The sequence below is a fragment of the Gymnodraco acuticeps genome, unplaced genomic scaffold, assembly GCF_902827175.1.
Source record: "Gymnodraco acuticeps unplaced genomic scaffold, fGymAcu1.1, whole genome shotgun sequence".
NCBI classification, from domain to species: Eukaryota; Metazoa; Chordata; class Actinopteri; order Perciformes; family Bathydraconidae; genus Gymnodraco; species Gymnodraco acuticeps.
In genome coordinates this window covers 53,970-71,654 of record NW_022991740.1, presented here as the reverse complement: position 1 = coordinate 71,654, position 17,685 = coordinate 53,970, and the positions used below count along the sequence as shown (strand labels likewise).

Genomic DNA, 17,685 nt, shown 5'->3' with positions numbered 1-17,685 from the left:
TGCAGTGGGGTTTGAACCTGTGACCCCCTGATTTGAAGTCCAGCACACTACCCACTGAGCCACAGCCTCCATTAAGGGGGTAAAAAAACGCAAATCCCGACAATTTCTACCGGAGCCTCCGCCATGGAGCATCGGCACTTTCGGCAGGTTATTCTCATGCTGCTGTTAATCTAGAGATCAACAGACACTAGCGGCCCGCGCATATGGTTATATAATCAGACAACGCAGTAAGCAGGGGCGTTTCACCGACGACAGGTGTTCTTACTTTTATGTAGTTGACGGAGCCTTTTTACTTTACACGACACTGTTCAACACTTCATTCTGCTTCACTCTTTAAATTAACAACCGCGGATGACGAAAGATTTTGAAGACATCCGCGTTCTTGTGGCACGTAAATACTACGCTTCCTGTGTTTTGGTGCGGACTGCGTTCACACCAGCGATGAACCGCTCCAGAGTTCGCAAGCAAGCGCTCCGAGACCACCTATTTTAGCGGACCAGAGTCCGGTTGTTTAGTTCACTTCAGAGGTCTCGGATTGTGTTCACACCGACCCAAATGAACCGCACCAAGCGGCTAAACGCCCCAGGGTTCGATTCAACCGGACTATAGGCTGGTGTGAACGCACAAGAGTAGAAATGAAGAATTCTAAAATATAAACATCTTAAAACAGCAATAAAAAAGTAGAAAATATACATGTTGAAATACCAGTTTACAGTAAACAAAGTATAAAGCAGGATATTATATACATACAGTGTTTCCCATACATTGATTTATTTGTGGGGGGCCACCATTTTTTATTTTGGTGGTCTAATGAATAGTGAGGTGGGCTGAAGATCGGAAGGTTGCGAGTTCAAATCCCGCCTAGAACACCACTACTAGTGTGCCCTTGAGTAAGGCACTTAGCTCTCAGTTACTCCAGGGAGAATGTCCCTCTGATTGGTCATTGTAAGTCGCTTTGGAATAAGGTGCTAAATGTCTAAATTGTAAATTATATTTTTGAGAGAATAAACCCTGCAGATCCTCAACTCCGGTGTGTCTCACTCATTAACAACGCAACACAGAGCAACAAGAACGTTGTCTACAGTAGCCATGAACTTGCATGTATTTTCTTAATTGGGGGGTAGATGCGTGGGCCACCCGAATAGGTTAATAGAATCACAATTCTGTGGGAAACACTGTACATATATTTACTACTTGTAAAGAGTTTGCACAAGATTGTAACCCAAGAAATTCCTCCGGACAAAGTGTACATAAAGTCTTAATTTTAGACAGTATGAAGTTGGCTTTTGATTGTGTTCTGGTTTTATGTTTCAGTATTTGTAAGCAACTGTGACTGAAAGAATATTGCTTTTATTTTTAATTGTTATGGTTATTTCATTATTTTTAAGAGGCAGGTAAAATAAGATTTTCTTCTCCCTGCTCCTTCCACCATGCGCTATAAAAAAAACAACAGTATAAGTGTACATGTTTTGTTTTTAAAGGGGACCTATCAGGCAAAATGCACTTCTTGATGTCTTTTATACATAAACATGTGTCCCCGGTGTGTCGGGGAACTCACGCAGCGTCAGAAAATAAAACCCTCTCTCTTTTCCTCCGTACCCAAATCTCTAAAAACGGGGAACAACGGAGCTGATCCAGATTTGCGTCCGATATGACGTAATATCTGAAATGTGGACCCACGGCCCAATCAGAAACGTTGCTATCAGAAACAATGCCCGACTGCTTTGGACGTAATATGGTCGGTGTTTACATTAGCATCGCTAACACTCAGAGCTAACCTGTACTGGAGAGCATGTGTGTGAAGAAGCAGGAAGTAAAAAGGAACTCACCTTGTGGTATAACCGGCAAGAGAGAAAGCCTTTGAGCTCCAAACTGTTTCAGAGAGAATCCTTGATAATCCATGCTATGGCGTTTCATCACGGCAGCATTTAGTTTAGACAGTAGCTGCCGGGTCCCGCATGAGCTCAGACCCCTCCTCTTTTATCAAATTTTATTTTTTTAAAGCTTTATACCCCAAATCAGCACTTTTGAAACAGGAAGGGAAATAGAGGGATATGAGGCATGGCTAGAATGGGTGATCTGTTTGGTATTTTGAGCAAAACACTTCATAGACATGTTTTTTATATATTTGTATATATCTGAGACCTATGCTATTGCCTAAAAATAGCATGATAGGGTACCTTTTTAAAATAACTGCCATGTGGGGAATAAAAATAAATAAATTCTGTTTTCTTTCCCCTTCAGAGTCCTCCAGACCATGTGATCCCGCACACAGAGGAGATCTACATCTACAGCCCACTGGGGACAGCTTTCAAGGTGACAGGCAGCGACCACTCCTCTAAAAACCCCAGTATCATCACCATGTAAGCCCCGTCAGCTGAACAGTCCATCACCCTGAGCTAAATGTGCTCTTCATACTCCGACTGCTTTCATTCTGACCTTGCTTTCATCTCAACTTTGCAGATTTGCTATATGGAACACAATGATGGGAACATCTATACTCAGCATACCTTGGGGTATAAAGCAGGTGAATCGCTTTACTACTCATACTCCTTAAACATGACCTGCTGCGTATTGACCTTAGTTATTCTGCAGGATGTGCTCTTTGAATTCACCTAAATCTGGATATGTGAAGTACCTTGTTCTTGGCAAGATACTTAGGAGTGCCTCATTAACAAGTTGTGCTCATTTCTGTTGTTATATTTCCACGTTCTGTTTTTAAAAAGTTGTATTGGTTTGCCTTCTGAAGCGGCTGTTAATGTAGGCAGGCAGGCAGGTTAATGTAGGCAGATGGATGGATGGATGGATAGATGGACAGGTAGGTAGATACACTGAACAAAAATATAAATGCAACACTTTTGTTTTTGCTCCCATTTTTCTTGATGAACTCAAAGATCTAAAACATTTTCTATAAACACAAAATAACCATTTCTCTCAAATATTGTTCACAAATCTGAAAGAATCTGTGATAGTGAGCACTTCTCCTTTGCCGAGATAATCCATCCCACCTCACAGGTGTGGCATATCAAGGTGCTGATTAGACAGCATGATTATTGCACAGGTGTGCCTTAGGCTGGCCACAATAAAAGGCCACTCTGAAATGTTCAGTTTTATCACACAGCACAATGCCACAGATGTCGCAAGTTTTGAGGGAGCGTGCAATTGGCATGCTGACAGCAGGAATGTCCACCAGAGCTGTTGCCCGTGAATTGAATGTTCATTTCTCTACCATAAGCCGTCTCCAAAGGCGTTTCAGAGAATTTGGCAGTACATCCAACCGGCCTCACAACCGCAGACCACGTGTAACCACACCAGCCCAGGACCTCCACATCCAGCATGTTCACCTCCAAGATCGTCTGAGACCAGCCACTCGGACAGCCGCTGCAACAATCGGTTTGCATAACCAAAGAATTTCTGCACAAGCTGTCAGAAACCGTCTCAGGGAAGCTCATCTGCATGCTCGTCGTCCTCATCGGGGTCTCGACCTGACTCCGGTTCGTCGTCATAACCGACTTGAGTGGGCAAATGCTTACATTCGTTGGAGAGGTGTTCTCTTCACGGATTAATCTCGGTTTTCACTGCAGGGCAGATGGCAGACAGCGTGTGTGGCGTCGTGTGGGTGAGCGGTTTTCTGATGTCAATGTTGTGAATCGAGTGGCCCATGGTGGTGGTATGGGCAGGCGTATGTTATGGACGACGAACACAGGTGCATTTTATTGATGGCATTGTGAATGCACAGAGATACCGTGACGAGATCCTGAGGCCCATTGTTGTGCCATTCATCCACGACCATCACCTCATGTTGCAGCATGATAATGCACGGCCCCATGTTGCAAGGATCTGTACACAATTCCTGGAGGCTGAAAACATCCCAGCTCTTGCATGGCCAGCATACTCACCGGACATGTCACCCATTGAGCATGTTTGGGATGCTCTGGATCGGCGTATACGACAGCGTGTTCCAGTTCCTGCCAATATCCAGCAACTTGGCACAGCCATTGAAGAGGATTGATCCCAAATTGGGAAATGTTTGCGTTGCAGCAGCATAGAAAGACAATGTACATTAGAGAAATTAAGACACTAGAAATAAACAGTCCAAAATATTTTGGGGGGTCGTAAGGACTGGAAAAGAGCTTCAGCACATTTACCATTTACTATCTGCTGTATATTCCAGGCTGGTTTCACTCTGGGGATCATCATCCTCATCCTCACCGGCCTGCTGATGCTCTACTGCTGTTACATCGTCCTCAAATCACCAAAAGCTATACGTAAGTTATTCTGCTCGAGTCTTTTAATAAATTGTCCATTAGTCTAAAATATATCTCTTTATTATTTATTATTATAATGTTTTTCCCTTTGAGACACTTTCATTTCTCTAGAACATGAAATCAGAAAAGCTGTTCTGGGAATACACTACAGCCAATGTAGAGTCCTTTTTAAAAACAAATATTGAAATGGTGTAAAGGGTCCCGTGGTCGGATCGAAACCAGGTCCTCCTCCTCCTCCTCCTCCGCAGGGTCTTAGCCCCAGTGTATAGTCCGCCAACTCTTCCAAGTAAAGTCCATATTGTCTCCAAGCACCAGCACGTTGTTGTTGTAGTGTTTGTTATTGGATTATTGTACGTATTTGCTCCATAGATTATCTTCTATCGAGGAGAAGCTCTGTGGCTTTCTCACATTCAGCGTGAGATTTTTTTGGGGTTAAATTAGTGTGTTGGACAAAGTCAGAGAGGTGTGTGTCTTCTTATGCCAACAGTGTGAGAGTTAGACATTGTGAGAATTGTTTCAGCTGATTATTTGTAGTGATTGTAGGAAAGGTGTAGGCCTCCATTTTGTCATACACCCTTTACAAAAACCCTTGTGTGTATCCTTTACAAAAGTGCTGACTCTTATCTGGTAGAGTGTACTTAGCATCAGAGATGTCAAAAGTCCACACATCCTTTACTCAAGTAGAAGTACACATACTCGTGTTTAAAAATACTCTGGTAAAGTAGAAGTACTGACTAAACTTCTCTACTCAAGTCAAAGTAAAGAGGCTTTGAAATGTACTTCAGTAAAAAGTACCCATAACTAGCAGCTGCTTTAAAGAGTACCTGACCTCCCTTTATATTAATAGAACAATAATGTCATTGTTAGCTAATGAATGTTTCCATGCTGAACAACGGCAACATGACAACGTTTCCATTGGTCCCTCTTCTTTAGAGAAGACCAGGAAATGATGGATACACGGATCGTGTTCAAATCAATAGGCACGCAATGACTCTAAAGAATAATGATCACGCATCAAACACACATTCAGACTAAAGGAACCAGCTGTTTGGGAAATGAGAGAAGTAGAAAGTACAGGTATTTGTGTTCAACATGTAAGAAGTAGAAAGTACAGGTATTTGAGTTCAACATGTAAGAAGTAGAAAGTACAGGTATTTGAGTTCAACATGTAAGAAGTAGAAAGTACAGGTATTTGGGTTCAACATGTAAGAAGTAGAAAGTACAGGTATTTGGGTTCAACATGTAAGAAGTAGAAAGTACAGGTATTTGAGTTCAACATGTAAGAAGTAGAAAGTACAGGTATTTGAGTTCAACATGTGAGAAGTAGAAAGTACAGGTATTTGGGTTCAACATGTAAGAAGTAGAAAGTACAGGTATTTGGGTTCAACATGTAAGAAGTAGAAAGTACAGGTATTTGAGTTCAACATGTAAGAAGTAGAAAGTACAGGTATTTGTGTTCAACATGTAAGAAGTAGAAAGTACAGGTATTTGGGTTCAACATGTAAGAAGTAGAAAGTACAGGTATTTGAGTTCAACATGTAAGAAGTAGAAAGTACAGGTATTTGAGTTCAACATGTAAGAAGTAGAAAGTACAGGTATTTGAGTTCAACATGTAAGAAGTAGAAAGTACAGGTATTTGAGTTCAACATGTAAGAAGTAGAAAGTACAGGTATTTGAGTTCAACATGTAAGAAGTAGAAAGTACAGGTATTTGAGTTCAACATGTAAGAAGTAGAAAGTACAGGTATTTGTGTTCAACATGTGAGAAGTAGAAAGTACAGGTATTTGTGTTCAACATGTAAGAAGTAGAAAGTACAGGTATTTGTGTTCAACATGTAAGAAGTAGAAAGTATAGGTATTTGTGTTCAACATGTAGAAAGTACAGGTATTTGTGTTCAACATGTAAGAAGTAGAAAGTACAGGTATTTGAGTTCAACATGTAAGATGTAGAAAGTACAGGTATTTGTGTTCAACATGTAAGAAGTAGAAAGTACAGGTATTTGAGTTCAACATGTAAGATGTAGAAAGTACAGGTATTTGAGTTCAACATGTAAGAAGTAGAAAGTACAGGTATTTGTGTTCAACATGTAAGAAGTAGAAAGTACAGGTATTTGTGTTCAACATGTAAGAAGTAGAAAGTACAGGTATTTGAGTTCAACATGTAAGATGTAGAAAGTACAGGTATTTGAGTTCAACATGTAAGATGTAGAAAGTACAGGTATTTGAGTTCAACATGTAAGAAGTAGAAAGTACAGGTATTTGAGTTCAACATGTAAGATGTAGAAAGTACAGGTATTTGAGTTCAACATGTAAGAAGTAGAAAGTACAGGTATTTGTGTTCAACATGTAAGAAGTAGAAAGTACAGGTATTTGAGTTCAACATGTAAGAAGTAGAAAGTACAGGTATTTGTGTTCAACATGTAAGAAGTAGAAAGTACAGGTATTTGTGTTCAACATGTAGAAAGTACAGGTATTTGTGTTCAACATGTAAGAAATAGAAAGTACAGGTATTTGAGTTCAACATGTAAGATGTAGAAAGTACAGGTATTTGTGTTCAACATGTAAGAAGTAGAAAGTACAGGTATTTGTGTTCAACATGTAAGATGTAGAAAGTACAGGTATTTGAGTTCAACATGTAAGAAGTAGAAAGTACAGGTATTTGAGTTCAACATGTAAGAAGTAGAAAGTACAGGTATTTGAGTTCAACATGTAAGAAGTAGAAAGTACAGGTATTTGAGTTCAACATGTAAGAAGTAGAAAGTACAGGTATTTGAGTTCAACATGTAAGAAGTAGAAAGTACAGGTATTTGAGTTCAACATGTAAGAAGTAGAAAGTACAGGTATTTGAGTTCAACATGTAAGAAGTAGAAAGTACAGGTATTTGAGTTCAACATGTAGAAAGTACAGGTATTTGGGTTCAACAAGTAAGAAGTAGAAAGTACAGGTATTTGAGTTCAACATGTAAGAAGTAGAAAGTACAGGTATTTGTGTTCAACATGTAGAAAGTACAGGTATTTGTGTTCAACATGTAAGAAGTAGAAAGTACAGGTATTTGAGTTCAACATGTAAGATGTAGAAAGTACAGGTATTTGTGTTCAACATGTAAGATGTAGAAAGTACAGGTATTTGAGTTCAACATGTAAGAAGTAGAAAGTACAGGTATTTGAGTTCAACATGTGAGAAGTAGAAAGTACAGGTATTTGTGTTCAACATGTAAGAAGTAGAAAGTACAGGTATTTGGGTTCAACATGTAAGAAGTAGAAAGTACAGGTATTTGAGTTCAACATGTAAGAAGTAGAAAGTACAGGTATTTGAGTTCAACATGTAAGAAGTAGAAAGTACAGGTTTTTGAGTTCAACATGTTGTGAAGTTAAAACTTCTTTGCAGCAATGTTGAGCCAATCATGAAATGAGTGAAACTGGATTCGCCTGTCAATACACTGATATTTATTGAGAGCCTGAGCGGCCGGAGAGTTCACAGTATATTACAGTTCCCCTGTAAGATACCAGCCAACTCTGAAGACAAAAAGCGCCAAGCACACATCTATACCCTAAAAGAGAGGAGGGCCCTAAAACACGCGGGTTTTCCTTTAATGCATGCCAGATGTCGAGACAAAGACTCGTTGCATTGTAAACCCACATGAGCCAAGCTTCTCCCCCACAAGACATCAGATGACCTCTTGACCTGTGTCTTCCTGAGAAGCTATGGATCACATTACAGGCAGGAATACACTTCAACCATATTAAACAGATTCCCGAGGACAAGTCACTAAACTCTATATACTTTAACAAGACTAAAATATTCCTTTACACATGTGAGAAGTAGAAAGTACAGGTATTTGTGTTCAACATGTAAGAAGTAGAAAGTACAGGTATTTGTGTTCAACATGTAAGAAGTATAAAGTACAGGTATTTGGGTTCAACATGTAAGAAGTAGAAAGTACAGGTATTTGTGTTCAACATGTAAGAAGTAGAAAGTACAGGTATTTGAGTTCAACATGTAAGAAGTAGAAAGTACAGGTATTTGGGTTCAACATGTAGAAAGTACAGGTATTTGTGTTCAACATGTAAGAAGTAGAAAGTACAGGTATTTGAGTTCAACATGTAAGAAGTAGAAAGTACAGGTATTTGAGTTCAACATGTGAGAAGTAGAAAGTACAGGTATTTGGGTTCAACATGTAAGAAGTAGAAAGTACAGGTATTTGAGTTCAACATGTAAGAAGTAGAAAGTACAGGTATTTGTGTTCAACATGTAAGAAGTAGAAAGTACAGGTATTTGGGTTCAACATGTAAGAAGTAGAAAGTACAGGTATTTGAGTTCAACATGTAAGAAGTAGAAAGTACAGGTATTTGAGTTCAACATGTAAGAAGTAGAAAGTACAGGTATTTGAGTTCAACATGTAAGAAGTAGAAAGTACAGGTATTTGAGTTCAACATGTAAGAAGTAGAAAGTACAGGTATTTGAGTTCAACATGTAAGAAGTAGAAAGTACAGGTATTTGAGTTCAACATGTAAGAAGTAGAAAGTACAGGTATTTGAGTTCAACATGTAAGAAGTAGAAAGTACAGGTATTTGGGTTCAACAAGTAAGAAGTAGAAAGTACAGGTATTTGAGTTCAACATGTAAGAAGTAGAAAGTACAGGTATTTGAGTTCAACATGTAAGAAGTAGAAAGTACAGGTATTTGAGTTCAACATGTAAGAAGTAGAAAGTACAGGTATTGAGTTCAACATGTAAGAAGTAGAAAGTACAGGTATTTGGGTTCAACAAGTAAGAAGTAGAAAGTACAGGTATTTGAGTTCAACATGTAGAAAGTACAGGTATTTGTGTTCAACATGTAGAAAGTACAGGTATTTGTGTTCAACATGTAAGAAGTAGAAAGTACAGGTATTTGAGTTCAACATGTAAGAAGTAGAAAGTACAGGTATTTGTGTTCAACATGTAAGAAGTAGAAAGTACAGGTATTTGAGTTCAACATGTAAGAAGTAGAAAGTACAGGTATTTGAGTTCAACATGTGAGAAGTAGAAAGTACAGGTATTTGTGTTCAACATGTAAGATGTAGAAAGTACAGGTATTTGAGTTCAACATGTGAGAAGTAGAAAGTACAGGTATTTGAGTTCAACATGTAAGAAGTAGAAAGTACAGGTATTTGGGTTCAACATGTAAGAAGTAGAAAGTACAGGTATTTGAGTTCAACATGTAAGAAGTAGAAAGTACAGGTATTTGAGTTCAACATGTAAGAAGTAGAAAGTACAGGTTTTTGAGTTCAACATGTTGTGAAGTTAAAACTTCTTTGCAGCAATGTTGAGCCAATCATGAAATGAGTGAAACTGGATTCGCCTGTCAATACACTGATATTTATTGAGAGCCTGAGCGGCCGGAGAGTTCACAGTATATTACAGTTCCCCTGTAAGATACCAGCCAACTCTGAAGACAAAAAGCGCCAAGCACACATCTATACCCTAAAAGAGAGGAGGGCCCTAAAACACGCGGGTTTTCCTTTAATGCATGCCAGATGTCGAGACAAAGACTCGTTGCATTGTAAACCCACATGAGCCAAGCTTCTCCCCCACAAGACATCAGATGACCTCTTGACCTGTGTCTTCCTGAGAAGCTATGGATCACATTACAGGCAGGAATACACTTCAACCATATTAAACAGATTCCCGAGGACAAGTCACTAAACTCTATATACTTTAACAAGACTAAAATATTCCTTTACACATGTGAGAAGTAGAAAGTACAGGTATTTGTGTTCAACATGTAAGAAGTAGAAAGTACAGGTATTTGTGTTCAACATGTAAGAAGTATAAAGTACAGGTATTTGGGTTCAACATGTAAGAAGTAGAAAGTACAGGTATTTGGGTTCAACATGTAAGAAGTAGAAAGTACAGGTATTTGTGTTCAACATGTAAGAAGTAGAAAGTACAGGTATTTGAGTTCAACATGTAAGAAGTAGAAAGTACAGGTATTTGGGTTCAACATGTAAGAAGTAGAAAGTACAGGTATTTGAGTTCAACATGTAAGAAGTAGAAAGTACAGGTATTTGTGTTCAACATGTGAGAAGTAGAAAGTACAGGTATTTGTATTCAAAATGTAAGAAGTAGAAAGTACAGGTATTTGTGTTCAAAATGTAAGAAGTAGAAAGTACAGGTATTTGTGTTCAAAATGTAAGAAGTAGAAAGTACAGGTATTTGTGTTCAACATGTAAGAAGTAGAAAGTACAGGTATTTGTGTTCAACATGTAAGAAGTAGAAAGTACAGGTATTTGGGTTCAACATGTAAGAAGTAGAAAGTACAGGTATTTGAGTTCAACATGTAAGAAGTAGAAAGTACAGGTATTTGAGTTCAACATGTAAGAAGTAGAAAGTACAGGTATTTGTGTTCAACATGTAAGAAGTAGAAAGTACAGGTATTTGGGTTCAACATGTAAGAAGTAGAAAGTACAGGTATTTGAGTTCAACATGTAAGAAGTAGAAAGTACAGGTATTTGAGTTCAACATGTAAGAAGTAGAAAGTACAGGTATTTGTGTTCAACATGTAAGAAGTAGAAAGTACAGGTATTTGTGTTCAACATGTAAGAAGTAGAAAGTACAGGTATTTGTGTTCAAAGTGTAAGAAGTAGAAAGTACAGGTATTTGAGTTCAACATGTAAGAAGTAGAAAGTACAGGTATTTGAGTTCAACATGTAAGAAGTAGAAAGTACAGGTATTTGTGTTCAACATGTAAGAAGTAGAAAGTACAGGTATTTGTGTTCAACATGTAAGAAGTAGAAAGTACAGGTATTTGTGTTCAAAGTGTAAGAAGTAGAAAGTACAGGTATTTGAGTTCAACATGTAAGAAGTAGAAAGTACAGGTATTTGAGTTCAACATGTAAGAAGTAGAAAGTACAGGTATTTGAGTTCAACATGTAAGAAGTAGAAAGTACAGGTATTTGAGTTCAACATGTGAGAAGTAGAAAGTACAGGTATTTGAGTTCAACATGTAAGAAGTAGAAAGTACAGGTATTTGAGTTCAACATGTAAGAAGTAGAAAGTACAGGTATTTGTGTTCAACATGTAAGAAGTAGAAAGTACAGGTATTTGGGTTCAACATGTAAGAAGTAGAAAGTACAGGTATTTGAGTTCAACATGTAAGAAGTAGAAAGTACAGGTATTTGAGTTCAACATGTAAGAAGTAGAAAGTACAGGTATTTGTGTTCAACATGTAAGAAGTAGAAAGCACAGGTATTTGGGTTCAACATGTAAGAAGTAGAAAGTACAGGTATTTGAGTTCAACATGTAAGAAGTAGAAAGTACAGGTATTTGGGTTCAACATGTAAGAAGTAGAAAGTACAGGTATTTGGGTTCAACATGTAAGAAGTAGAAAGTACAGGTATTTGTGTTCAACATGTAAGAAGTAGAAAGTACAGGTATTTGTGTTCAACATGTAAGAAGTAGAAAGTACAGGTATTTGGGTTCAACATGTAAGAAGTAGAAAGTACAGGTATTTGAGTTCAACATGTAAGAAGTAGAAAGTACAGGTATTTGGGTTCAACATGTAAGAAGTAGAAAGTACAGGTATTTGAGTTCAACATGTAAGAAGTAGAAAGTACAGGTATTTGGGTTCAACATGTAAGAAGTAGAAAGTACAGGTATTTGGGTTCAACATGTAAGAAGTAGAAAGTACAGGTATTTGTGTTCAACATGTAAGAAGTAGAAAGTACAGGTATTTGAGTTCAACATGTAAGAAGTAGAAAGTACAGGTATTTGTATTCAACATGTAAGAAGTAGAAAGTACAGGTATTTGTATTCAACATGTAAGAAGTAGAAAGTACAGGTATTTGTGTTCAACATGTAAGAAGTAGAAAGTACAGGTATTTGTGTTCAACATGTAAGAAGTATAAAGTACAGGTATTTGGGTTCAACATGTAAGAAGTAGAAAGTACAGGTATTGTGTTCAACATGTAAGAAGTAGAAAGTACAGGTATTTGAGTTCAACATGTAAGAAGTAGAAAGTACAGGTATTTGGGTTCAACATGTAGAAAGTACAGGTATTTGTGTTCAACATGTAAGAAGTAGAAAGTACAGGTATTTGAGTTCAACATGTAAGAAGTAGAAAGTACAGGTATTTGAGTTCAACATGTGAGAAGTAGAAAGTACAGGTATTTGGGTTCAACATGTAAGAAGTAGAAAGTACAGGTATTTGAGTTCAACATGTAAGAAGTAGAAAGTACAGGTATTTGTGTTCAACATGTAAGAAGTAGAAAGTACAGGTATTTGGGTTCAACATGTAAGAAGTAGAAAGTACAGGTATTTGAGTTCAACATGTAAGAAGTAGAAAGTACAGGTATTTGAGTTCAACATGTAAGAAGTAGAAAGTACAGGTATTTGAGTTCAACATGTAAGAAGTAGAAAGTACAGGTATTTGAGTTCAACATGTAAGAAGTAGAAAGTACAGGTATTTGAGTTCAACATGTAAGAAGTAGAAAGTACAGGTATTTGAGTTCAACATGTAAGAAGTAGAAAGTACAGGTATTTGAGTTCAACATGTAAGAAGTAGAAAGTACAGGTATTTGAGTTCAACATGTAAGAAGTAGAAAGTACAGGTATTTGAGTTCAACATGTAAGAAGTAGAAAGTACAGGTATTTGGGTTCAACAAGTAAGAAGTAGAAAGTACAGGTATTTGAGTTCAACATGTAAGAAGTAGAAAGTACAGGTATTTGTGTTCAACATGTAGAAAGTACAGGTATTTGTGTTCAACATGTAAGAAGTAGAAAGTACAGGTATTTGAGTTCAACATGTAAGAAGTAGAAAGTACAGGTATTTGAGTTCAACATGTGAGAAGTAGAAAGTACAGGTATTTGTGTTCAACATGTAAGATGTAGAAAGTACAGGTATTTGAGTTCAACATGTGAGAAGTAGAAAGTACAGGTATTTGAGTTCAACATGTAAGAAGTAGAAAGTACAGGTATTTGGGTTCAACATGTAAGAAGTAGAAAGTACAGGTATTTGAGTTCAACATGTAAGAAGTAGAAAGTACAGGTATTTGAGTTCAACATGTAAGAAGTAGAAAGTACAGGTTTTTGAGTTCAACATGTTGTGAAGTTAAAACTTCTTTGCAGCAATGTTGAGCCAATCATGAAATGAGTGAAACTGGATTCGCCTGTCAATACACTGATATTTATTGAGAGCCCTGAGCGGCCGGAGAGTTCACAGTATATTACAGTTCCCCTGTAAGATACCAGCCAACTCTGAAGACAAAAAGCGCCAAGCACACATCTATACCCTAAAAGAGAGGAGGGCCCTAAAACACGCGGGTTTTCCTTTAATGCATGCCAGATGTCGAGACAAAGACTCGTTGCATTGTAAACCCCACATGAGCCAAGCTTCTCCCCCACAAGACATCAGATGACCTCTTGACCTGTGTCTTCCTGAGAAGCTATGGATCACATTACAGGCAGGAATACACTTCAACCATATTAAACAGATTCCCGAGGACAAGTCACTAAACTCTATATACTTTAACAAGACTAAAATATTCCTTTACACATGTGAGAAGTAGAAAGTACAGGTATTTGTGTTCAACATGTAAGAAGTAGAAAGTAGCAGGTATTTGTGTTCAACATGTAAGAAGTATAAAGTACAGGTATTTGGGTTTCAACATGTAAGAAGTAGAAAGTACAGGTATTTGGGTTCAACATGTAAGAAGTAGAAAGTACAGGTATTTGTGTTCAACATGTAAGAAGTAGAAAGTACAGGTATTTGAGTTCAACATGTAAGAAGTAGAAAGTACAGGTATTTGGGTTCAACATGTAAGAAGTAGAAAGTACAGGTATTTGAGTTCAACATGTAAGAAGTAGAAAGTATAGGTATTTGTGTTCAACATGTGAGAAGTAGAAAGTACAGGTATTTGTATTCAAAATGTAAGAAGTAGAAAGTACAGGTATTTGTGTTCAAAATGTAAGAAGTAGAAAGTACAGGTATTTGTGTTCAAAAATGTAAGAAGTAGAAAGTACAGGTTATTGTGTTCACATGTAGTAAGAAGTAGAAAGTACAGGTATTTGTGTTTCAACAGTAAGAAGTAGAAAGTACAGGTATTTGGGTTCAACATGTAAAGAAGTAGAAAGTACAGGTATTTGGGTTCAACATGTAAGAAGTAGAAAGTACAGGTATTTGAGTTCAACATGTAAGAAGTAGAAAGTACAGGTATTTGAGTTCAACATGTAAGAAGTAGAAAGTACAGGTATTTGGGTTTCAACATGTAAGAAGTAGAAAGTACAGGTATTTGTGTTCAACATGTAAGAAGTAGAAAGTACAGGTATTGAGTTCCACATGTAAGAAGTAGAAAGTACAGGTATTGTGTTCAACATGTAAGAAGAGTAGAAAGTACAGGTATTGTGTTCACACATGTACAGAAGTAGAAAGTACAGGTATTTGTAGTTCAACATGTAGAAGTAGAAAGTACAGGTATTGTGTTCAACATGTAAGAAGAGTAGAAAGTACAGGTTATTTGGTTCAACATGTAAGAAGTAGAGAAAGTACAGGTATTTGAGTTCAACATGTAAGAAGTAGAAAGTACAGGTATTTGAGTTCAACATGTAAGAAGTAGAAAGTACAGGTATTTGTGTTCAACATTGTAAGAAGTAGAAAGCACAGGTATTTGGGGTTCAACATGTAAGAAGTAGAAAGTACAGGTATTGAGTTCAACATGTAAGAAGTAGAAAGTACAGGTTATTTTGGGTTCAACATGTAAGAAGTAGAAAGTACATGTATTTGGGTTCAACATGTAAGAGGGATTTTGTGTTCAACATGTAAGAAGTAGAAAGTACAGGTATTTGTGTTCAACATGTAAGAAGTAGAAAGTACAGGTATTTTGGGTTCAAATGTAAGAAGTAGAAAGTACAGGTATTTTGAGTTCAACATGTAAGAAGTAGAAAGTAACAGGTATTTGGGTTCAACATGTAAGAAGTAGAAAGTACAGGTATTTGAGTTCAACATGTAAGAAGTAGAAAGTACAGGTATTTGGGTTCAACATGTAAGAAGTAGAAAGTACAGGTATTTGGGTTCAACATGTAAGAAGTAGAAAGTACAGGTATTTGTGTTCAACATGTAAGAAGTAGAAAGTACAGGTATTTGAGTTCAACATGTAAGAAGTAGAAAGTACAGGTATTTGTATTCAACATGTAAGAAGTAGAAAGTACAGGTATTTGTATTCAACATGTAAGAAGTAGAAAGTACAGGTATTTGTGTTCAACATGTAAGAAGTAGAAAGTAGAAAGTCGTCAGAAAAATAAGTAGTGGATTAAAGTACTGACACCAGAAAAATGTACTTAAGTACAGCAACAAAGTATGTGTACTCCACTCCTTCCCATCTCTGCTCAGCATACAAACACATTCATTATTATTACTAGCGGTAATTATTATTTCATTAAAATACATTTAATAAGTTCTGGCAGGTGTTCAGTGTGTGTTGTCGTCATGTTCCCACAGAGGAGTGGCTCATTAGCATGTTCTTGCCAGCCTTTCACACCTCACAGCAGCAGCATGCACACTGACATTAATCAGTCAGGCACACACTCCAGGTCACACTTGTCATGAGTGCACTCATGACAAGTGTGACCTGGAGTCTCACAGTAACATTCATAATGCAATGTTTTCTCTACTCAATGTCAGTGTTCTCAGCAGAGAGACTTGACGATATCATAGATCACTTATTGATGCACTTGTTATGGCAATGTGTGTGTCCATATGGTGTTAGATTACAGGTATTTGTGAGAGTGATTGTACGACAGATGCAGTTTAGTTAGAGGTTTATTGAAGTAACTGTACAAAACATATTTCCTATTATTTTCTAAGAGCTGTTTGTTCTCTCTACCTTTCCAGTCACATGTGACACCGTTTATAAACCCGTGTGTAGCTAATCACCGCCACCAAGTGTCCAAAAATAATATTGCACAATTATCCAACATTGAACATAAATGGCTCCGACAGTAATCAACTAATTGCTTACTTATAGTGTCAGTTTGGTCTTGTGAAAGCTTTAACTACTGGATCCTTTCATCCACAAGGAGGCAGCAAGAAGTAAACTAATTATTCAATTGTCTTCGATTCCTTTTAAGATCTAAGTAGTGGGTACAATATTACCTCTCTCCGGCAGAAACTGAAACTGTCCTAACATTTCGTAACCTCCGTTTTGAATCAGCATCTATATAGCAAAAAAATAATATTTAGTGGCTTTTAATAATGTTTTTCTAACAGTTTCTGTACATTAGCATGTGAGTTTATAGCAAATGCACACCTGTACAGTTATCAAGAAAAGACAAATCACATCTTCAAGGTGTGTTTACCAATATTTAAAATGTATTTTATTTATGTAAGTGTTTTCATGGAACTATTTGTACACACCTGGACTCAAAAAGCATTGTACATGGTCAGGTAGTGCAGCAGGTTAGAGCAGACTTCCTGTTGGAGGGTTTAATAACTTATTCTCTCCACTTCTTGGTTTGGAACAGCACTTAATATGGCGGACCCTCCACGCGAATTGGAGGTGGAGGGAGAGGATGTAGGGGTTGGTTTGGAATTGGGCCCAAAAGGCTACATGTAAAGCAGGGGTGTCAAACTCAATTTCATCGCGGGCCACATTAATGGTTGCACTCAAAGGGCTGGTTGTAACTATATAAATATATATATAAAATAATGTATTATATTACATTATTGCCTCTGAATTGGATTATTATCTGATAGGATAATAACTTGGTAATTAACTTCCAACTACGTCTGAAAGCAGAAGTTCAGTGCAAATAATTGCAAGTCTCTTCAGTGCGCATGTCACAAAACGAGATGCATTATGGGACATGTAGTTTATGGGCAACCTGCTTCCGTAAAGCGGCATCTAAACATATCATATTCTTTGCAAGCTCTTGCGGGGCCACATAAAATGAAGTCGCGGGCCGGATTTGGCCCCCGGGCCTTGAGTTTGACACCCCTGGGACTCGTGAAAAATGCATGAGCGTGAAGAACACTAAAATATACTGTTTTAAGAAAGATCTAGTCAAAGAGAATACCTCTCTAATTGTTCCTCCTCTGTGTTGTTTGCAGCCTACATGGACACGTTGGACTGGGAGTTCCCGGACGTATGTAGATATTACTTTGGAAAGTTTGGCCAGTGGTCCAGTTTGGTTTTCTCCATGGTGTCCCTCATAGGAGCCATGGTGGTCTACTGGGTCCTCATGTCCAATTTCCTCTACAACAGCGGACAGTTTATCTACAGTAAGTCACAACGCTCCTATTATACCAGAAAAAAAGGGTATTTCATAATTACGTTTTACCGTTACTTTGCTTATTCGATCAGTACCTGGCTGCTTGTGTCTTCAAATGAGCTGACATTTTGAAACATGGCTGCTGTGTGACGGCCTCACCTTGTGTTCAACAATGAGT

The 17,685-nt window shown here is 37.5% G+C and overlaps 1 protein-coding gene across 2 annotated transcripts in view; it reads left to right on the top strand.

Moving 5' to 3' along the window:
• slc38a9 (solute carrier family 38 member 9) overlaps positions 1-17,685 on the top strand; it is a 35,293-nt gene that overhangs the window by 7,536 nt on the left and 10,072 nt on the right. For both annotated transcript variants that reach the window (XM_034199147.1, XM_034199148.1), the window contains exons 4-7: positions 2,245-2,363; positions 2,464-2,527; positions 4,175-4,268; positions 17,347-17,517. In XM_034199147.1, coding sequence (XP_034055038.1) covers positions 2,245-2,363; positions 2,464-2,527; positions 4,175-4,268; positions 17,347-17,517 — 448 coding nt within the window. The remainder of the gene's footprint in view (positions 1-2,244; positions 2,364-2,463; positions 2,528-4,174; positions 4,269-17,346; positions 17,518-17,685) is intronic.